Source organism: Acomys russatus, chromosome 11 (assembly GCF_903995435.1).
Source record: "Acomys russatus chromosome 11, mAcoRus1.1, whole genome shotgun sequence".
Classification (NCBI taxonomy): Eukaryota; Metazoa; Chordata; class Mammalia; order Rodentia; family Muridae; genus Acomys; species Acomys russatus.
The window spans coordinates 38,187,826-38,209,721 of NC_067147.1; the positions used below are offsets into that span (position 1 = coordinate 38,187,826).

At 51.6% G+C, this 21,896-nt stretch overlaps 1 protein-coding gene across 1 annotated transcript in view; it reads right to left on the reverse strand.

Moving 5' to 3' along the window:
* Cdh23 (cadherin related 23) overlaps positions 1-21,896 on the reverse strand; it is a 373,665-nt gene that overhangs the window by 152,264 nt on the left and 199,505 nt on the right. Inside the window, exons 10-11 of the mRNA XM_051152488.1 lie at positions 15,866-16,015; positions 15,303-15,461 (exon numbers count right to left, since the gene is read on the reverse strand). Coding sequence (XP_051008445.1) covers positions 15,303-15,461; positions 15,866-16,015 — 309 coding nt within the window. The remainder of the gene's footprint in view (positions 1-15,302; positions 15,462-15,865; positions 16,016-21,896) is intronic.

Sequence of the window (21,896 nt, forward strand, 5' to 3'; positions counted from 1 at the left end):
GGTGGCGCACGCCTTTAATCCCAGCACTCTGGAGGCAGAGGCAGGCGGATGGCTGTGAGTTCGAGGCCAGCCTGGTCTACAAAGCGAGTCTAGGACAGCCACAGCTACACAGGAAAACCCTGTCTCAAAAAACAAAACAAAACAAAACCCAAAAAAAGTCAGTCCTACAGGCAGGAAGGGTGGCTGGCAGTGTCCTTGAGGCATTGGTCCGTCATGTTTATTGCAGGGGCAGTGTTGGCTCCTGGGTAACAGTGTAACTTGCTTTATTCCCCTTTATTCTAAAATCTGGAAATAAAAATTGATGGGGAGCAAATTGCTCTAGCCAGCAGCTCTGAGCTTAAAGGAGTTGTCGTGGGGGAAGCAATTACGTCGTGTCAAAGGCTGTCAGGGGGGACAGGAGTAGAGCATGCCAACTGCCTGGCGGTCCCCAGGGACTCTTGTTTGGTGGTGGAGGGGGGTGGGTCGACTCAAAGGTAGAGGGATAGCCAAATGCGTGGGCCTGGCAACCATGTGGGACACTTGTCTGTAACAACTTGACATTGACTTTTATGAGACACAGTAAAGGTAAGAGGTCCCAGATGAACACATCTGCTGGTGGCCCCCTGCTGGCAGCTGCCAGAACAGCACTCCTCACCCTGATTCAGCCCTCAATGTCCCAGCACTGTTTTGAGAAATGCAGATGTGCAGCCACTTTGACTGTACTCCTAACATGGTCCTCACTTTATGAATGAGGGAAGCAAGGCTCAGCAAGGTTAAGCAAGGCATTGAAGTCACATAGTGGTGTTGAGATTCTCTTATGGAGCAAATGAAAGGCATGTGGCTAGTATAAGGAATTGTGTGTACGTGTGTGTGTGTGTGTGTGTGTGTATTTTAAGAAAGGAAACATGTTTGATGAGTACATTAAGGAGGTAACAGGCTGGGCAATAACAAAGAGATGGCCTGTTTTCTGTGTTGTGTGCACGCGTATGCACGCATGAGCACATGTGGGTGCATGTTTGTGCATACATGTGCATGAGTTTGCATGTGTATGCACATGTGTAGAGGAAGGAGGGCAAGCTTGAGTGTTGTTATTCAGTAACATTTTCCACCTTTTTTTCTTTGAGACAAGGTTTCTCACTAGGTCTCGCCAGATCGGCTCTATCTACCTGCTCACTCCACTAGGGTTACAGGTGCGTGCCACCTACCTGGCTTTTTGTGGAGGTGCCAGAAATCACAATTCAGGCTCTCACATTTGCAAGGCAAATACTTGGCATTTTCCAAGCCCATCTATCTTTAAAAACAATCTCAGTGGTTATAGTTTTAAGAGATAGATGGTTGACTGTTTATGCATTAGGCACACTCAACTGAGTCTGTTTTCCAGGTGGGTCTGTTAAAGATCATGCCTCAAACTGGCCACGTAGTTCAGGGAAGTCATTCCTGTCCTGTGCCTTAGTTCCCCCCACTGTATCAGGAAGGGGGTCTTTCCTAGCCCTGTCTGGAATGTCTATGGTTCTGGTCTTGCTTGATTGGCGAGTCAACCTTTCCGGTTAAGGTCCAACATGAACCTGTGGGTCACCTGCATACCACCCACACACGACAAGCAAGGAAGCTGGGAAGTGCCAGAGGCAGCAAGGACTCTTTACCATGTATCTACTACCAATGGGGGTGTGGTCTCCACACAGGCAAGAGAACAGACCCACTGTGGCCGGAGGTTAGGAGTCCAAGGATGATATGAGTGAAGAGATGAGATCCTGCAGGGATGGGTGATCCCTGAAGGGTGGGAAGGCATTCCAGGTGGGTTGCAGTGAGCCCAGCTAAAGAGGCCGTGGTCCTGGGACAGATGGTGTAAGACAGGGTTGGGGTGAGGTGGATGGTGAAGTGGGGGTGGGGAATGGAAAGAAGATATGAAAAGCTCACTCTGGAAGAACTACTGGGTCACATGGCCAGCCCCTGTGTCCTTAGTACAACATCTTACCCAATCGTCCCTTCTGTTATCTATAAGTCACATCTGGGAGTGATGGAATATGTCAAGTGATCGCCCCTCAAGGCATGTCCATGTCATCACTCCAAAGGCATGTGGCCTTGGAAAAATGGCTTTGGCAGGTGTAACCAAGTTGACGATGAGGTCATAGTGGATTATCTGTCTGGGCTTTAAATTCAACGATACGTGTCCTTGCAAGGTACACTTGGAGGGGGCAAGATAGAGCCTGGGCTGTAGGGGCTAGAAGAGTCTCCTCCCAGGAGCCCTCTGGATGGCTTGTCCTCCTGCCCTTTGTGCTTTGGCAGGAACTAAGGAAGAAGGCCAGCTAGTTCCTGAGACCTGCCTGCTGAGGGCCACAAGTGAGCCTGCAATCACCCTGAGGCACAGTTGGGCTCCAGAGCCACCCAGGTGGAGCCAGTGGCCAGACAGGCCTCCCAGGGACCCAACCCTGAGATAAGACCCAAATTCTTGGGGTGACTCAGGACCTCTCAGTGACTCTCCATGCCCCAGGCAACAGTCCTGCTAAAGGGCAGTGACAGGACATCTATCTCCCCATTGCATCACTGGTGACAACACTACCACAGTTTCTGAGGAGCATGCTAGTAGCTGGGTCAGGAGTATAGCATCCAGGAAGCATAGCCCTGGGCCCTTCCCAGAGGAGGACACTGTGGCCCTTCTCATGTGTCTATGAAGCACCTCCTAAGTGCCCAAATGGCATCAAAGCCACAGAGCCACTAATGGTTCTGAGTTCATCTCTGGAGCCCCGGGTACTACTTTACCCGAGGGTCTGTCTACCTCTGCCTGTCGGCTTTTGCCTAGAAGAAGCTGCAAGAATGACAGGGAAGTCACCTCTTTAGAAGCTATTCCCACTTTCTATGGAGCAGCACTCCAGTTTCCTGGTCCCTGGGCAGGGATGGAGCTTGGCTTCCATGCCCAAATCTCCCAGCAACTGGATTGTGCTCTTACCCCCAAGGCGGTAGTGGGTGACACTTCCCCAGCAAGCTGCCTACCCTCCACAGTTGTTGCCAGAGGGGCTTCTGTGGGAGATGCCTCAGGCTGGATGGGGATATGGCAGCATGCTTGCTGCTCTCACAGGTCTCACAACTACAAGTGGCTCAGTGTTCTACAGTCAGCGACCAGGAAGACCAAGAGCTTTGCCCTGATTTGTCTGGCTTTCACATATATATGGAAGAGGAGGAGGAGGGGGAGGAGGAGGAAAGAAGGAGGAGGAGGAGGAGGAGGAGGAGGAGGAGGAGGAGGAGGAGGAGAAGGAAAGCTCCCTCTCAGCCTTTCCACAGATTCTCTACTCTTAATGCCCTTAGGTCTGAAGAAAATGCTAGTGAGTGACTTTTTTTTTTTTTTTCAATCATATCTGATCACCAAGCAAAGCAAACTGGATGCAGAAAGCCATTTTCCTGGGGACATGGGGTTTGGGGGGGGGGGCTGGCTGGGGAGGGTGAGACATCTGCAATCAGAAGGACTTGGGCCTCTCTACAGCTGTTATCAAGCTGGAATTATGGGTACAGGAGAGGTGTGGGGACAGACACATATCTGAAGCTTAGTTAAGAGGGACTGCATGTGCCCAGGAGATGGGATGGAAGAGAAAAGACAGTCCAATCAACCCCCTGGAGGAGTAGCCTACCCAGTGCTACAGCTAGCTCACCAGGGCCCCCTCCTGAATCATCCACCCGCTGCACCCTCCTCTGTAGGCTATACAGGTGACAGGCAGCTTTTAGACTAGTGGGAAGGTACAGAGGGGTACCTGGATGATGAGGAAGGGGACTGATCACCAGGGACATGCCTTCTCTCCAAGGTGATTTGACGCATGGGTGACATACCCTTGTGCCTGCTGTCATTGGTGGGTGCTGATTGGGCCAACACATGTTGTCACTAATGAACATATCGATTCTACATTCTCTTGTTGGCTCGCTAAATGGCATGCCTCACATCTGATAGATTAAATAGCCACCCGATTGCCTGCCTGACATCTCCATCACTCTACCTGCCAGGCCCTAATGAATTTTACATTCCCACATGACACGGGAAATTAAGGTCAAGGTTCATGGCTAGGAGTGTGTACTACCCCAGGTCTGAGCTTAGCAGAGGGTCTGTAGTTCTGGCCCCTTTACTTTCTTGGGCTTTTAACCCAGGGCTGCATGGGTGGGTGGGTGTGTGTGTGTGTGTGTGTGTGTGTGTGTGTGTGTGTGTGTGTGTGTCAGATTGTGTCTACTATGGACCAAGAAGCAGTCCTGTCCCAGACGTGTGACCTTTGGGCTTCCCCGCTCTCTTCCCCCATTGCCAGCCAGCTGTCAGACTAGCCTAACGGATTGGAAAAGCCCACTATTCTAAACCTGGCCTCAAAGATAGAGAGCTCAGTGACATTCTCATTTTGCAGGTGCTGGGAGAAGGAGATCAGCAAAATGTCCCTGATCATTCAACCAGTCCAAGACTCCAATCTTCTAGTTCTAGGTCGTAAGGACTTATCATTCACAGTAGGAGCCCACAGGGGACTTCTGTCCAGTCTGGGTTCTCTGTTGGTGGCTGTCAGGCAGAAACTGGTAAATAGGTTAAAGAGACATCCACTTTGGAACTGTTATACAAGGTAACAGTCACCTCGTGGCCCCATGAGTGGTAGGTGTGTGTGTGTGTGTGCACACGCATGTGTATGGAGGTCAGAGGTCAACCTCAGCTGTCATTTCTAGGTGGGAGTGGGAGGGTTGGGGACAGGAAGGTTTGCCACCTTGGTTTTTGAGGCAGTATCTCCCCACTGGCCTGGAACTCAAGTAGGCTGGGCTGGATGGCCAGTGAGCCTCAGCGATCTGTCAAACTCTGTTTCTCCCCCACCCCCACCCCAGGCTAGGTTTATAAGTATGGGTCACTATACTTGGCTTCCCCCATCCCCCACAGTCCTGGGAATTGAACTTCAGGTCGCTGTACTCCCAAAGGGAGCACAATTGAGGCATTACCCCCAGCCTAGCTCTAGAGTTTGCCAGGTTCACAGAGAGGGGTCCAGTCTCATCAAAGAGTTTATGATGTTCACTAAGGGAAGGCTACCCACACCCTTGAGACATAAGCTCAGACCATCATCCCTGCTGGGATCTGGCCATATAACAAGGAGGCTCATTTTGGCCTCACTAGGCTGTCATAGGTAGGGACATGATGAGCTGATGCACACACAGAATGCGCTTCGTGTGGCACAGGCAACGTCATGCTTGTGCCCGTCGCTGGGTGAGTTCTTCCTCTGTACCAGGCACTGTGCTGAACTCTCTGCTTGCATTCTCACAAGTCTATAAGAAAGCATCATTGCTGTTACTCTCCAGGAGAAGAGACTGGCAGAGACTAGACATCCAAGCCCATCCCTCTTTTCAGATTAATAGAAACCATGCTTTTTTTTTCTTTTTTTCTTTTTTTCTTTTTTTCTTTTTAAGGGATACAATACTAGTGGGAAAGACAATGTTTCCAGTCTCTTTTGCAGGTAAATACTGCCACCAGTTTGGACCAATACAATGAAAAAAAGTTTTCAAAGTGTTTCTGGGAACTCTGAATAGGGAGAAAGAGGTGGGGGCTAGTAAGATAGCTCTTAACTGCTAAGAGCCATCGCTGCTTTTGCAGAGGACTGGAGTCTCAGCACTCATATCTGACAGCACACAACTGCCAGAAACTACAACTCCAGAGGGGCTGACAGCCTCTTCTGGCCTCTGCAGGCACCAACCTCTACACAGGGGCATATGCAGACAGCTAATTTTTTTTTTTTCTTCAAGACGGAGTTTCTCTGTATAGCCTTGGCTGTCCTGGACTCGCTCTGTAGACCAGGCTGGCCTCAAACTCACAGAGATCACCCTGCCTCTGCCTCCCTGAGTGCTAGGATTACCTGGCTATGACAGATGCGGTTTTTACATCTAAAAAGGTGGAGAAGGGGAAATGCCTTCCTTCCCTTCTTCCTTCCTAGTTTAAAATATGGATGAGGAAGAATACTTGAAGGGACCACCTGAGGCTCCTCACCACTGTACTGCTTTTATATGGGAGACCAAAACACCAGACTGGTATAAGCAATTGTTGGGAGTTTCTACTGCTGGAATTTAGACAGGTTGTTGCTGGTACAAAGTCAATGTCATCCAAAGTCACAGCTCAAGAAGTAGCAGGACCAAGATAAAGCCGGTGGCCTAAGATTGGATGAAAACCTGTCACCACCACCATCATCAGATAGCAAAGCAGCGGTGGAGCAGTTGGGTCAGTCCCCAGTAGTTGCTCTTGAAATCCGTCTAGCATAGGTGTGTCATGCAGCTGGTGGCTCACAGGCTGCACATGGCCTGGGATCTATGAACATGGCCCAACACAGTCATAAACTTATTAAAATATGAGATGTGTGTGTGTGTGTGTGTGTGTGTGTGTGTGTGTGTGTGAGAGAGAGAGAGAGAGAGAGAGAGAGAGAGAGAGAGAGAGAGAGAGAGAGAGAGAGAGAGATTTCCCTCTGTAGTTTAATTGCATGTTTCTCAGGCATGAATTTCACGGGTGAAAATGTCATATCACAATCTCATGCAACATAAGTACATGCATGCTTCTGCAACTCATGGGCTGTAGTCTGAACACTCCTAGATTTAATGTGTGTCCCCACACTCACTCTTCCTCATCCAATGAGGCCCAGAGAAGCAGAAAGGGTGGACACTAGATTCTAGTGAGTCACAAGTACACTAACGAAAACTATGTGCAACAGTATAAAATAGAAAATACTGGGGGCATTTGACCATGTAGGCATGTCCTGGGGTCACGAAGTTAAATGGTGCCATGTAGCACATGCTTTTAAACCCAGCCATTGGGAGGCAAAGGCAGGCAGATTGTAAATTCAAGTCAGCCTGGTCTACATAGTGAGTTTTAGACCACTATATATAGTGAGATCCTGTCTCAAAAACAAAACAAAACAAAAATAAAGTTTGCAAAACACTAGGTAAGTCAGCACCAAAAAGGACTTTGAGCCGCCCTGGAGATGTGCTTGCAGGAAGCATGGCTCCCACCCTGCCCACAGCTGCATAGCTGGGTCAGTCTATTCAGAGCCCACAGACCCAGCTCCACTTCTCCCAAACATATCCTGTGTACCCCTTCATCTGCCCCCAGCCATCCTTTTAGCCCATGTCCAGACAGACTCAGTTGAGGCCTGGGTGGCACTCCTTTGCCCATCACTGAGTTACCTCAGCCCAGATTGGAGATCTTGCCAGCACCTAGACCAGGTGACCTTGGCACAGGCCTTTGGTTGCAGTATTTATGAACCCGCTCCGGTCCCGGCTACTCTTATAGCAATCCTCTGTCCCTCTGCCCAGGGGATCCCTTTTCTTTGCTCCAGTGTTCTTAGTGCAATTGCCTGAGCAGGAACAATCAGTGGCCAGCCTATGGAAGGGTGACTTCTGAGCTGAAAGTCTAGGTGCAGGAGGGGACTGTCTGGGGACAGCTGAATACATGGTGACTGCATCTCAGGGACCTACTCAAGGTCACCTGTGGGTTGCCCAACTTCTGTAGAATTCAGGCAACTCCAACAGTCCTGATTAGGAATGAGGGAAGTAGGGTAAGGACTTGGGGGCGGGGGTCACGCAACTGGGGTTACAGTCTTGGCTTGGCTTCTCTGGAGCTGGTACCCTAGGCGGGTACAACATCCATGGACCTCTAGCTTCTGTATGATAATTAGTAGACGGGATGACGCACATGCCCAAGAGCCACTGAACTCCTGGGACCCAATCACCAGGCTTGAGATGCTACTGAGTATCCTTTAGTTTTGACATCAGGGCACAGACAGGTGGCCATCAGCATCTCCTCACACTGAGGCTGTGGGCTCTGGGACATCCATGACAGGAGCTGTGCAGCTCTGCAGAGCTTGACAGCAATGGGTCAGTTTGGTAAAAATCAATGCACTGAAAGGCTCATTCCCCGAAAGCCATCAGATCTTACACCAGCCAGGCTGGTGCATTTCAAGGGCAGAGGTGGGGGATCCTGGCTTAGCACCCTAACTTCCTGAAGACCCTGTGGCATCCCTTATCACTCTCTCCTCTCCTGCAAACCCAGCCTCACCCCATCCAGAACTCTCTGGAGCATCTGTCCTACCTTGCACTCCATCCTATTTTGGTTTTAGGGTTAATATTTAGATTAAGGAGATAAACACAGGCCTGAAGCACTGAGGCCTGACAGCCAGAGGAACTTCAACCTGTCAATCACTGTCAGCAGCTCAGCCTCCTAGGCTCAGCTCCCCCCACCATGCATGTTCCAACAGAACAGGAACCAAGACCCCACCAAAGGGGTCCTAAGGGACAGCCTTGGGCATCCCCCAAGTAGAAGGACCAGTGTGTCTACAAAGGCTTCTGAGCCAGCTTGGGCTACGGCCAGTGACCTGCTATTTCCTATTTTTCTCCTTTCCTCCTCCTCTCACCCCACCCCACCCCTCCTCCCCCTCCCCAGACTGCAGATAAAGAATTCAATTTTCTTTTAAACGGTGGGGAAATTGGAAGAGATTTTGTTCTGTTTAAGCACAGCTGGAGTCTCAGGTCTCTAGGGCTTCCAGAACAAGGAGGTCAATTAAGATGCCAGTGGTAAGAGGTGGCAGGAGGGGTGAGGGTGGGGGAGGGAATCAGAATAGGCCTGTGGGAAGGCGCTCGGAGGGGTGGGGGGTGGGGGACGATTCTAGGCTAACATAGCAGAGCTGTCTTCCCAAGGTTGCCCCCTGTCTTTTGGGGGAATTTGGTAAGCACTAATAATTCCTGTTGTGATTTCTGCTGGCAGCTTCATGCAATGACAGAGTCAAGTCAAATCAGCGCTTTTAGGGAACAGGGAGTTGAGTTGTTCTGGAAAGCCTGGGACAGCTGGTAGACACCTTAGACAGACACCGGGACGGCGGCTCTAGCATCATGGCTGGCCCTGGACTGCGATCCTGAGGAGACCATCCCCCTCCACTACTATTAAGGTATGAACTCTGGTCTGCCATGACACAGAGGATGAGCCCAGAACCCAGGGAGTCAGCAGCCCGCCCTAGGAGCCTGCTGGGAGAAGGGAGGCGAGATTGTCGCCCTGTCCATGGGCCCCACGGGAAGTTTTCTCCAGTTGAGCCTTCAGAAGTTACCTGGTCAATTAGGGGATGGGCACCAAGTGGGCATGAGTGACTGACCTGGAGAGAATGGTGAGGCCCAGATACAAGGTGATCTAGGGTAAGGATTATGTAGCAAGAAAGATGACCCCTCTCCCCATGCAGGCCGCAGAAAGGTCACCCTCACTTTCCGCAATGTTCTCCAGTAGCTGGTAGCTCATCTTCTCCCCTGCCTCCCTCTACCTCTGTCCCCTAACCTTGGTCTCTGGCCTTCACCCTGCCTCTTTGAAGCTTTGCCTGACCTGGAAGGAACCACCAGAGGTGAGATCCTCTTTTGGGGCTGAACAGGAAGCCAAATCCTATACAGGGGACAAGACTGGCCTAGGGTCACACAAAATGTGTCATGTGACTCCCAGTCTATCCAGCATGGAAAAGGATTCAAACTAAAAAAAAAAAAAAAAAAAAAAAAAAAAAAAAAAAAAAAAATCTGTTGACTGACTGACTAACCTAGGGAACACTATTTACCTTCTCTGTGCCTCGGTTCCCTCACTGCCAGACCTTTGGTCACCCTTTCTTCTGTCACATGCATCCCCTACCCACTCACATAGGACTCAGACCTACTGTGTGCTGCAGACCCAGGTGAAGACATTAGTCACAGAGCAGGTAAGGGCCTGGGGGAGAGGGAGAAAGCATAGAAGGACAGATGGGTGTGTGCTGGTTACCAGGGAGAGGGGGCTTCTTGTTGGAGGTGGGCACAGTGGGCTGCCTCTTCCAGTCAGTCAGATGGAAAAACTGAGGCAAGGCACTGCAGAGAGTAGAGAAGGGAAGGCTGAGGGTATGAGGGAGGATGGAGGGTCTGGGATACAGGAGAGCAGGTGGGAGGGGCACAAGCAGGGCCTGGTTGTAGAGGCATTCAATGACGACCCAGGTCCAGAGTGCTCAAACTCAGCTGCCAGTGAGTGTCTAGGGTCGTGGTTCTCAGCCTCCAAATGCTGTACCAAGGCCAGCCTGGGGCAATGACATCACTTCCCCTTTTCCCTTGTGTACCACTAGTGTCTGGTGGCTGTTGGGAGGAGGCAGAGAAGAGCACAAAGCATTGAGGCTGTGTTGACTGTCAGGGTGGAAAGGCCAGCTGGATGGGGAGAAATCCAGTTAGTTCTGGCTTAGGAAGTCTACATCATCACTTCTTCCCCCAAGCTTCCAGACAGAGGCTGGAGAGAGAGAAGCAGGGCAGGTGAGAGGCTCCAGAGCCAGTGGATGAGATGGGCTTTGGCAGGGTGGGAGACATACCGTGTAGCTGGGAGTGAGACCAGCCAGCCAAGGTCCTGTCCCTGCCTCTAGGGATGAGAGAAGTCGTCTTTGCATGTCACTGGGGCCCAGAGGCTCAGTAACTACCCAGGTCCTGCATTGCTAGGGCAAGACTAGGACTCCAAGGGAGGTACCTGGCAGGAGCCTGGGTTGCAGCAAGACTCTGCTGAGAACGCTGGTATGATCAGGGGTTCTTCTGGATAAGCTAAGGGTCCACATGGACCCCTTCATTCACCCTCACAACCATACTCTCCAGTAGGATGGTAGCAAAGCATCCCAGGCCTCAGAGGAGGAAACAGGTTTCATGGCTTGTGACTACCAAGTCCTTCATGGTAGATCTAGGTTTGCCCTCAGCTCTCAGGGTTGGCAGATTGGCCAATCATAATAGAAGGCACAATATGTACACCCTCTACCATTCACACCCATGTCACCACCCTGGCTGCCAAGGTGGCACCACTTTCTCACTGTGTAGGAAAGGGAACTGAGTCCCAGAGAAAGTGGCTAGCCACAGGAAATGTAGGATTCTAGGTCCTACTGGGTGGACTTATGACCTAGACAGAGATCACAGTGGCCTCATCTGAGTGTACTGGGAGATGGGGTGGGACAGGAGCCTGCCCTTGCCTCCTTGAGGTCAGTCTGCCTGTAGCTGGGGGGCTGCACTCCACCCTGGACTGAGCTATAGTGACCTTCCCAGTCAGGATCATCTTGTGCTCACTTGCACTGCCTGCTTTCACTTTGCCTGCTTCACTTTCTGCTGCCTCCAACCCCTGTAGCAGGCAGAGGCACCTACACTGTCATCTGGGCCTGGCCCAGAGGTGGATTGCCTCCCAGACACTGTTTATCCCCAGTTCCCTTCCCCTACCCTACCAGGAAACACCACACACAGACAGTTAGCTAAAAAGGCTTGTCTCCAAGCTGCTACAGCCAGGCTGGCTCCTTGAACTGCACCGTTGTTTCCCAAATGCCTCTCACAGAGAAGTGGTGAGGGCGTGGAGGTGGTCTGATATAGAGTGGCCACACTATCTGAACACCAGTCCAATGGGCATACTGGAGTGGATGCCAATTTGCAACAAAGAGAGACATCTGAGGACTCTCGCCTCCAAGAACCAGGACCTCAGGCTCCTGTACACCACACCTCTCACCATGCTGTGGCAACTGGCCCTTTGCACATGCTGCTCTCACTCTCTCCTCTCCCCTTGCTCATCTGCTAATGTCTATTTCAGTGCCACCTCCTCAGAGTATTCCTCGACTCTAACCAAGGTCAAGTACCCTGTATCCATTTCTAATGTTGATCTGACTTCCATCACGGAAAGTCTTACTGAACATAAAGACGCTACTTTTTCCTGTGTTAGTTTCTTCTAGGGCAGTGTGAACTCTCTGAGGACTGGACCCCCACACACTCGGGGGGGGGGTACTCAGGCCATGTGCTTAGCATGTATCAAGCAGTTAACAAAGATCTGTTGAATGGACAAATGGTTGCATTCACTCTCTATCTCTCCTATCATCCTGTGGCACCCCTAAACCCTACCAGGCCCTTCTGATACCCTGCCATACCCTGTCCCAGGAGTCTTTTCTTACATAGACAGTTTTGGGCCATGCTGAGGTTCTCGTTTCTCTGGGCACAGTCCCATGCCTCCCTGACTGTCTCCGCTCTGGTCCTGGGTTGGGGGTAGAAATTCTCCAGATGGTGTCTGAGGTTTGAGGGGCCACCTGGGGTGACTCTGCACCCCATCTTCTGGGACCTGAAGAGTCCTCTCTGGCTCCACTCTGTCTGCAGCTCTGGATGCTGCCAGAAGGACTCAATGGTCTAGCACAGTCCCTCTGTGGCTAGCCTCTGCTTATGATCGGAGGCTGCCTAGTAGTTCTAGCGCCCCGAGCAAGCCACTTAATCCATGCTCAGCCTTAGTTTCCTCATCTGGAGAATGACAATGATAGAAGACACTTAACAGGTAGGAAATGATGGCCACACTATGCGTGGATTACAGTGGGGCCTCAGCTATGCATCTGGGGCAGAATTATTGCCACTGTGGCAGTAAATGACCAGGGACATAGGTCTTGGTCCTCAGGAGCCATCCCAGACATCCCTATCACTCCTTGTGCCCAGAACAAGTGTGCCCAGCCACACTCAACCCACCTTCTTTGTTTCACAGGTGATGTGCTGAGCAGGGTAGCATTCCTGAGAGATGACCTGAGCAAGCGACCAGAACTGGGCTCAAGGTCATACTTTGACCTCCAGGTCCTTACTCCTTTTCTGCGCAGTGGAGAGCCTTGGGCTCTATAGACCTCTAAGCCTGGGCTACAAAAACCCAGCCAGCAGAGCAATGGGAGGTCCAGCTCTTCCCATCCAGCGAGGATGCCCAGATTGGTCGTGGCAGCCAGCTTTCCCTGGCTACCATCACACCATCACTTCCCCAGCACAGGTGACCAACCACAGAAACAGGGCCGTGGCAGAGCGGGAGGATTGGTCAAGCCCCTTACAGCAGGCTCCACTCAGCCTGTGGTGCAAATTAAAACATCTTCCTTTTTCTTTATAATTTTTTTCCTGACACAACTGCCCATGAAACATTTTAATAACATTGTGGAAAAGGTCAGGGAGAAGGAATTTCACAGTCTCTGAGCAGGCAGCTGTACCTATGGCCCCTTCTGGGGGCAGACAAGGCAAAAAAGGAAGGCCTAGATCTAAAAGGTAGACTGGCCAAGATAGCCAGGTGGCTAGAAGACTATAAGGGTAGGGCATGAATGTGAGGCCTGGAGCTGGGAGGCTAAAGAGGGAGCAATGTGGGGTGTGGTCAGTGAACCTGCACCTGCAGGGAACTAGGCAGCACCTCAGGTGATACAGAGGTAATAATAGCGGGAGCCGCACAGGGCTGCATTTCTGTCTTCTGTCTCCAACTATGGGCATCATGCCCATTTTGCAGATGAAGGGAGACCATGAATGCAAGCTTGGAGGGACAGAGACTGAGATCCACAGCTTATCACCTGGTCAGAAACTGCCCCCCCGCCCCGGGTTCAGACCCTCAGCAGCCCCAAGAAAGGCAGTGGGGAAGAGTAAGCAGGACTGGGAGACGGGGCTAGGTAGGTCTGTGGCAGGCTCAGGCCTATGGATGCTCTGGATATATCCAGCTTGAAGGGTTTAACTCACATTCCCCAGAGACTGACGTACTGGGCAACTCCTTTTGCCAATACTGTCAACCTCAACCCTACTCAGTTCCAAACCCTCCCACAATCTACAGCAGTGGTTCTCAAGCTGTGGGTGGAGGTTAAATGACCCTCTCATGGGGGTCCTATGTCAGATACCCTGCATGTCAGATATTTACATCACAATTTATAACAGTAGAAAATTACAGTTATGAAGTAGCAACAGAATAATTTATAGTTGGTGGGGGGAGGTCACCATAATACGAGGAACTATATTAAAGGGTCACAGCATTAGGGAGGTTGAAAACTGCTCATCTACAGGAATGTCAAATGCAAACAGAATTCTGCTCCCAACAAGGACTACAGGGACGAGTGCCCTGATACCACCAAGCCTGGGCCTCCACACATGGTCTTTGACCTGTGGACATGGCCACTATCCTCACCTGGTTCCTTTATCACAGAGTGTTTGGCACCTTTCCCCCTTGACATTCCATGGTGTGTGAGAGACACAGTCCCTTTGAGTCCAGGAGGCTGAAGCCTTTTGTTCATGTTGTTGGGTTGGGGCCTAGGAGGCTGGAGGAGGGTCCATGAGCCTAAGGCAACGAGTGATATATTGCTGAGGCACTGTGGTGAAGGCTGGGGAGCCCTGGGCCGGGAAGCAGTGGATCCAGAGAAACAGCCACAGCCGACTCATGGCTTCCATCTGACAGCCTGACTAGCTAAACATCTGTTTGAAATATTAATAACTGTCAGATGGAAAGGCCCGGGGGCTCAGTGTTGCTCCAGACCATCTGTCTGCAGAGTAAACACACTTGAGGGTGGGGGCCTTCGATGGCAGGCAACGTCAGCTTGGAGCCAGAAATGGTAGCAAGGCCTCCGTGGGCCTCTCTTGCACAGGAGTAGGAATGTGGTAACTTAACATTTACTGAGTGGCTACAGTGCGTCAGACCCTGGGCCTATTTTATAGGAGCACCTACCGCACTCATCTGCTCAGTGGCCAATTCAAATTTGTAATAGATGCCCCCTTTGCATTGTCAGCCCATATAATGTGAAGAGAACCAACCCATAAGGCCTAGCTCCACTAAGGGAAGTATAACCTATAGCTTCCATGTCAGAATCCTGACAGTTGGTGCCAAGACAAATGCGCTGACATCAGATCTGGGCTACTGGTTGGAGCTACTGAAGAAATTACATGTCCTGTCCCCTGCCCGCCCCCCCCACAGTACCATTGACAAACTGGTAAGAAGTCTGGAGGTGTGTGTCCTCAACCACTCACTGATGGTGGTGGTGATGGCGGGGAGCTGAGCTGGCTGCTCATAACAGTTTATTGTTTATAGGAACAGCTGGATACAGCTACGCCTGAATTCACTTCTGCCGTCAAGTTACATGAGCTAATACTTTCTTGCTTGAACCATAAGGGTTTCTGCCTCTTGCCGTCAGTTGGCATACCCACAGTAACTACAGGTGGGGATGGGGGCTTGCTAAAGGGCAAAGGCATCGGCGGCTCCCTGGGCAGCTTCAAGGAGTTTGCTGTACTCAGAAAGGGAGGGTCATTCTTAGAGATGGCCAACACCCAGCACACTGGTTAGATGGAGTTGCTAGGGCTCCTGGACCATCTGGGATGCATGCCTTTCAGAGAAAAGAAGGAAAACTGAAGTCTCCATCCACATTAGTGCTCCACAGGTGGGTCCATTTTCCCTGTTTTAAGGAGAGCCTGGACACTGTCATTCACCAGCCAACAGGCTCTAGGCACCTAGGACACCTGAAACCCAGATGCTCAGTGTCCCTGGGAATATCCAAGAGCTTATGGCCCCTGTGGACAAGGGGACTTACCAGGACTGTCAGCACGGAGGTCCCCACGGTGATGTTCTCGTACAGGCTGACGTTGTAGAGTGGCTGGCTGAAGATGGGCCGGTTGTCATTTTCATTGATGAGGGTAATCTTGACCTTGGCATAGCCCACGTGGTCGGGTACACTCTCGTTGGCAAAGAGCTAGGGGAGCAGAGTAGGGCCACATGAGTGTCCACGTGTCTCCGGAGCCTTTGCTGTCTCCCATAAAACCTCTCCATGCTAGAGACAAGGCCCATGCTTGCTGTGTTCTATGAGGCCCTTCATAGGGCCTTCTTCAGGGAGGGAGGGGTGCTGGAGGGTGGGATGGCCAGAATGGGCCACAGGGATACCAAAGGTGGGTCTGGTGAACTTCCCCCTATTCCTAGACATATCCTTGTCCTCCTTGAGGATTTAGCCCCTGCCATCTTGGTTGCTTCTCTGAGAGAGACCCCTAGGGAGATGAGATGAGCTGGGAGGTAGGACTTAGGAGATGATGCTCCTCCACCCTCCCTAGACTCCCCCACAACCTCCCCAGGTGGTCCATGGAGATGCTGAAGGGGGCTTACATCAAAGTCATAGCGGTCCACAGTCTCATAGTCCAGGGGGATTGCCACTCGGATGCGGATGTCTGCTTTTCCTTGGACGGAAGTTGGGGAGATGATGAAATGATGGGAGTTGTTTCCCACCAGGTACACTTCAAACATGCTGTTCAGACCCTGGATGAAGAGTGAAGAAGCCAGTTAGGAAGGATGCAGAAGATGGCGGGCTAGAGCCAGGCTGGGCAGTAGAGGGTAAGGCCAGCAACACTGCTTTGGAGTGCAGAGGAGGAGGCATGGGCTGGGGAGGGTCTTCCTGCCTACCTCTCTGAGTCTTGCCTTCCCCTTGGATAATGTTGACCAGCTCTGTCTCCACCTCTAGGGCCCAGGGAGTCTCCTTTGGTTCTTTCTGTCACCCTGTCACATACTAAGTGTCCCTCTCCATGACTAGTTCATTTCCCACCTCCTGGTCTTTCTTCAACTGAGGTATGCCAAAGGAGCCAAGGAATCTGCCAGCCTTAAAACCCAAGGGGAGAAGTGGAGAGATGGCTCAATGCTCAGAGAGTAAGTAGGCTTGCTACCAAGCCCGAAGACATGAGTTCAATCCCCCAGGACCCACATAATAAGAGGAGAGAACTGACTCCTGCAAATTGTTTTCTGACTTCCACAGGCATGTTGTGGCACATGCAGGCCTCTCCATCACACACTAAATAAATATAATGTAAAGTTAAAAAAGAAAAAAAAAGAAAAGAAAAGAAAAAAGACCCAGGGGAAGATGAAGGGAGAGGGAAAAAGTGGAATGTAGTGAAAGAAAAAAATAATAAGGTGGCTACAATGGGCTGGGACCGGAGAGGACAGGAAAAATGTGTCAGGGAGAACACTGGGCTGCTGTGCACGACACAGAATGAACCCAGGAATCTGGGTGACAAAGAACACTACTGTGTGCCTTGCACCCCAGACGTGCACACTGGGAATGCATCAGCAGTTCTAGTCCATTGCTTTGGCGTTCAGCGTGCAGCCTTTTCTTCTGGTCACCTTTCTTTCTGGCCTTCCCCATACTAGACAAGAAAGTTCACGGGGGTAGCGGGCAGGGCTCAAAAAAAAAATCACATGATCTCAGCTCAGCTCATGGGCTGGAGCCAAGGCTGAAAGTGGAGGTGGGGTCTGCTATCTGAATCTGGCCTTTCCTGCTTCGTGGGGAATTCTTCTCCATGGGGTGTACGGTCCCTCAGGAATGTCTCTCTGGCCCTGGCTCCAGATGTTCAGTGGTTACCAGCCTGAGGTAAGCCTCTGGCTCCTATGTAACCCATCCATCTAATGCTCTGCCCAAATGGACAGGCCTCTTGTGGCTGAACATAAGGGCTGCAGCATAACCGTATACCTGGGACTTGGGGGAGCGTCCTTCTCAAGCTCTTCATGGCAAGAGGGGCCCACCAGGCATCTCTGGCCCCAGGAGTCTTTTAATACAGAGCTGACCCAGTCCCCCCTGCCAGGGCAGGAATTCAGAGGAAGTGCAGAAGCCAGAGGCTGGGCACCTAAGCCCCTTGGAGCCCAGGAGGTGGGTACCTCACTGGACTAGCAAGGTGAGGCACTTATGTCCATATGATCTTAGAGCTAGGGGAAACTGTGCCTGTCCCTGGAATAGGGACTGTGATCAGGATATTGGGGGGAGGTCCCAAGCACTGTCAACCCCTTTTAGCCTATTCTAGGGTCATGGCAGGTTGTAGGGGCTACCCCAGAGCCCCCAGCCCAGAACAGCTTCCTGGAAATGACTGTATGGACAGTGCTACTCTGGGCATTTTCAGTTGCAGAATTTTAGGGTCTTTCTGGTAGGATCCATTCCACCAGCTGGAGGGGACCAATTAAATGCCCGAAAGGACACTAATAGCCAAAGGCAATGGAGTGTGACAGTTTTAAGCAGGGGACACCAATGCTTCCCTCCCCTGAACCCTGGCCTCTTGACCACAGCACTCACAGGCCTGAGAGAGAAGGTGGCAGTGTCTGGGCTGTGGTCTGCTGGGGCAGAGGAAGGTTCTCTGTGATGCTCCCCACCCCCACCTCCACCCTCAGCCCTTTACAAGCCTTGCTTACCAAATTCTGGAAACCATCAGTCAAAAAGGAGATGACAAGGAGTAGCCAGAGGGAAAGCCACACAGGCAGGAAAGAAGGAAACAGAGAGAAAAGACAGTGAATCTCTGGTCAGGGTAAAGGAGAGGGGCTGGAAAGGATCCCGGGATCTAGCCTGTGGTACAGGGACAGAGCCCTGAGGCCTCAGAAGCCACAGCTGAGGTCAGGGTGCTGGAGGAGAGAGGAGAGTGGAACATGAGCCTGGGGCAGTGCAGGAAAAGTGAAGTCACAGGAGGGCCATGCATGACCCTCTCCGTGTTCTCCTTCAGCCTAGCGACACTAGAGTGAGCTGTGAGGTGAGGGGCCATGTCCTCAAGTCCTACTTCTAAAACCTCCGCTGCATCATCAGTCACCTCTGTGGTCACTCTGGACTGCTGGGAGCCTCTGACACATACAGCTGTAAGAAGGCAGTGGGCTCAGTAGTTCTAACATTCTATTCCCCAGGGCAGCGGGGCATGGTGGCAGTGAACACCCCATCACGAGACATTTAGTTCAGGGAGCCTGGGTGAGCTACTCAGGGTGCCTGGAAGGTGAGAGAGTAAAGAGTCCAGGCGCAGGTTCCAGGCCAGTGCATCCTGCCCCACAGGGCAAAGAGAGTAGGATTCTGATACAAGGTTTTCTCCCATCGCAGTGCCTGGGTACAGTAAGGAACATGCTGGCCCCACAGTCAGCAATATCATTACCAGAGGTGACAGGCTTCATGTTGCTATGACAAAATGTCCGATGGAAACAACTTGAGGGAGGCACACTTTATTATGCTTCACAGTTTTAGAAGCTTTAGTCCATCATAGCAGGGAGGGTTTGGGGAGCAGAGTCACTTACTTCTTGGCAGCCAAGGAGCAGAGAGAAAATGTCCAAGACAGCTGTTTCTGTTCTGTTTTGGTGGTGGTTTCTTCTTCTTCTTCTTCTTCTTCTTCTTCTTCTTCTTCTTCTTCTTCTTCTTCTTCTTCTTCTTCTTCTTCTTCTTCTTCTTCTCTTCCTCCTCCTCCTCCTTCCTCCTCCTCCTTCTCCTTCTTCCTCCTCCTCCTCCTTCTGAGACAGGGTCTCTCTGTGTAGCCTTGGCTGTCCTGGGCTTGCTTTGTAGACCAGGCTGGCCTCGAACTCACAGCCATTCTGCCTGCCTCTGCCTCCCAAGGGCGGGGATTAAAGGCCTGGGCCACCACCATGGCTGGCTCGGCTGTTTCTGTTCTTTGTCTTGCCCCACAGCCTCAAACCAGGGTCTTTTGTATCTCAGGCTGGTGTTCAACTTGCTATGCAGCTGAGGATGGCCTGATCCTCCTGCTTCTACCTCCCCAATTCTGGGCTTACAGGTATGGGCCACCATGTCTCATTTATTCAGTGCTGGGGCTCGAACCCAGGGCTTTATGCTAGTCAAGCTTGGTACTCTAGCAACTGAGCTACATCCTCAGTTCCCTTTTTTGTCCTGTTTTTATTCCGTCTAGGACTCTGAGGTATGGGACGGGGTCGTCCACATCCAGGATCAGTCTCCTCTCCACACCTAAGCGTGGCTTTCACAGAGTATGGTTACTGGTGCTCCATAGTGTCCCTAGCACCATCACTTTGGGGCTGGCTAGGAAGGCACATTTGTGGGTCTCTTTACTCCCATGTTGATTAAACCAGAGACTTTGCGGTGAGGTTATCTCAGTGAATGGCAACAAGCAAGAGCCACTGGGAACAGACAGCCAAGAGAGAAGCAAGCTTGAGCATTAAAGTTGAGTACTCCACAAGATGGGACAGAGGAGCGGAGACGGTTGCAGAAAGCCCATGGCGACGGCAGCAGGGTGCCCAGCTGCTGAGGCCGATCATGGGAACTGAAGAGCCTCTGCTCATGCTCTGCTCCCTAGCCTGCCCCCCCCCCCATTTTAGAGCATGCATGTACATGTGCATGTGTGGGTCCATATGTGTGTGTGCATGCATGTGGAGGTCAAAGTTCCATCTCAGGTCTCACTAGGATCTGGGGCTCACCAGTGTGCCTGGGTTAGTGAGGCTGGCTGGCTGGGGAGCCCCAGGGTACTGTCTCTACTTTTCCAGCATCACAATCATTTTAACCACGGGCTACCAAACCTGGGTTTTATGTGGGAGCATGGGGATCAAATTCCAGTCCTCATGCATTTGTGGCAGGTACTTTATTAACTCAGCCATCTTTCCAGTCCCTTCTCTGGCCTCTTGATAAGACCTCTGTGGGTCTCAGATACTAAGGCTTGTCTACTCCTGGATCTACCCCCAGGGGCTCAGGTCTGACCCCTCAGTTGTCAGGACTCTGTGTACTGTTCCAAAGTTTCCCACCTGCCAATCACCTCTGACCAGCCCTCATATGCTCAGCTTGTTCCTTCCAGAAGGCCAGTTCCTGCCAGGCCCAACCTGGGAACTCTCATGTGCTGGGATGAGGGTCAGGGAGAGAAAACCCACCTTGTTTGCTGAGTTGGTGCAAAACTCCTTAACCACAGCCCTAGCTTGGGAGCCGTGTGACACACACCTATGTGGCATCAGTGTTTGTCCAGCCCCTTTAGCTGGAGAGGACAGCTATTCAGTATATGGCCATGAAGGAAGGATTCGAATTCTGGTCTGTCCTGTTGTTTTGCAGTCTAAGTTTCCAACCTCCACCCTCAGAAGTCCTGCTCTAAGCTGACATGGGGCGCGGCACAGCTGTCCCCTTTCCCATGCCACAAGTGGCAAAGAAAGGGTGGCTTGTCCTCCCTCCCTGGCAAGCTGGGCCTCCTCTTGTCACTTGTCCCTCTTTTGGGTTGCCATCCTGCTGCTGGAGGTGGCAGGAGGCATTTCCAGACCTGTTAAGGGGTGATTTTGTTGGAAAGGGAGATAAAAAGGACATCAAAAGGGAACCCGGTGTGTGCAGAGAGGAGCCTGGGGGGCAGAGGATTAAATTCCACTCGGTGTGAGATGATCAGGAGGTTGATTGGTGGGGCTGTGGTCTCTAAGAGGCGCTGCAGCTGGCTCCCAAGGCTGGGAAGCCAGGGGCTGCTGGTTGGAGACCTCTCCAAAGTTTGCTTTTACATATCTTCTAGGAGGGGGCCCTACACACTGAAATCATCCTGGCTCCCTGCTGGCTTCTCCCCCCCTCCCCCTGCCCCATTGCTTTTGGTGACTAGAGCCTTTCTGCCCCCTGCAGAGGGCAGTTCCTTATCAGCCAGCTGCCAGTCAACCTCACCCCTCACCCTCAGCTTCTGGAAGGGAGGGCCACCAGGAGTGGTCAGGACAGGCCCTGCCCTTACTCCTTGCCACTAAGCCTGTGTGAGGAACTGGGTCCACGAATCTGTCACAGTGGTCTTCTGGCCAAGTACTAGCTTCAGTTCTTTGTGGGGTGGGGGCAGGGAGGGGGTTCTGATGCATTGGGCCCTCTGCATATGCTGGGTTTTGAGTATTCCAACAGGAGAGGAACAGGGGACCTGTAGCGGGTGGGGTGAGTTTGGCCTGGTCTTTTGCTTCCTCGGTAAGGCAGATCTGCTGAGCATCCTCTATCCCGGGGCTCCCAGAGTGAGGAAGGTCTCAGTGCACTTCCCTACCCATGCCCTGCCCTCCCTGAGGGCCTGAAGCCTGCAGCCCAGTCTCCCAGCCCAAGCACATGTGTTCTGCTATGGTGACACAGCACATTCTTTGCTCTCTGCTGTTGGTCATTGGCAGTACCAGGCCAGTGGCCTGGTGGCGTGACGCCGGAAATGAGGCTCAGTCTCCCTGGAACCTTGGCTTCTCTGTTACAGGAAAGGGATTTCCCTTTATTGACCTCAACAGGTTCCCAATCCAGACTAGTATAATGCTCCCTATTTTAAAGAAGTAACACTAAAATTTGGGGAAATTTTTCACCACTTTTACCATAAAGATCTAGAGATTCAATTCTGAAACTATTAAAAAAATTAGTGCCTAAATTCAAAACCCCCTTCTACCATTCCTGGCCTAAATGCCAAGACCATGTCTTATT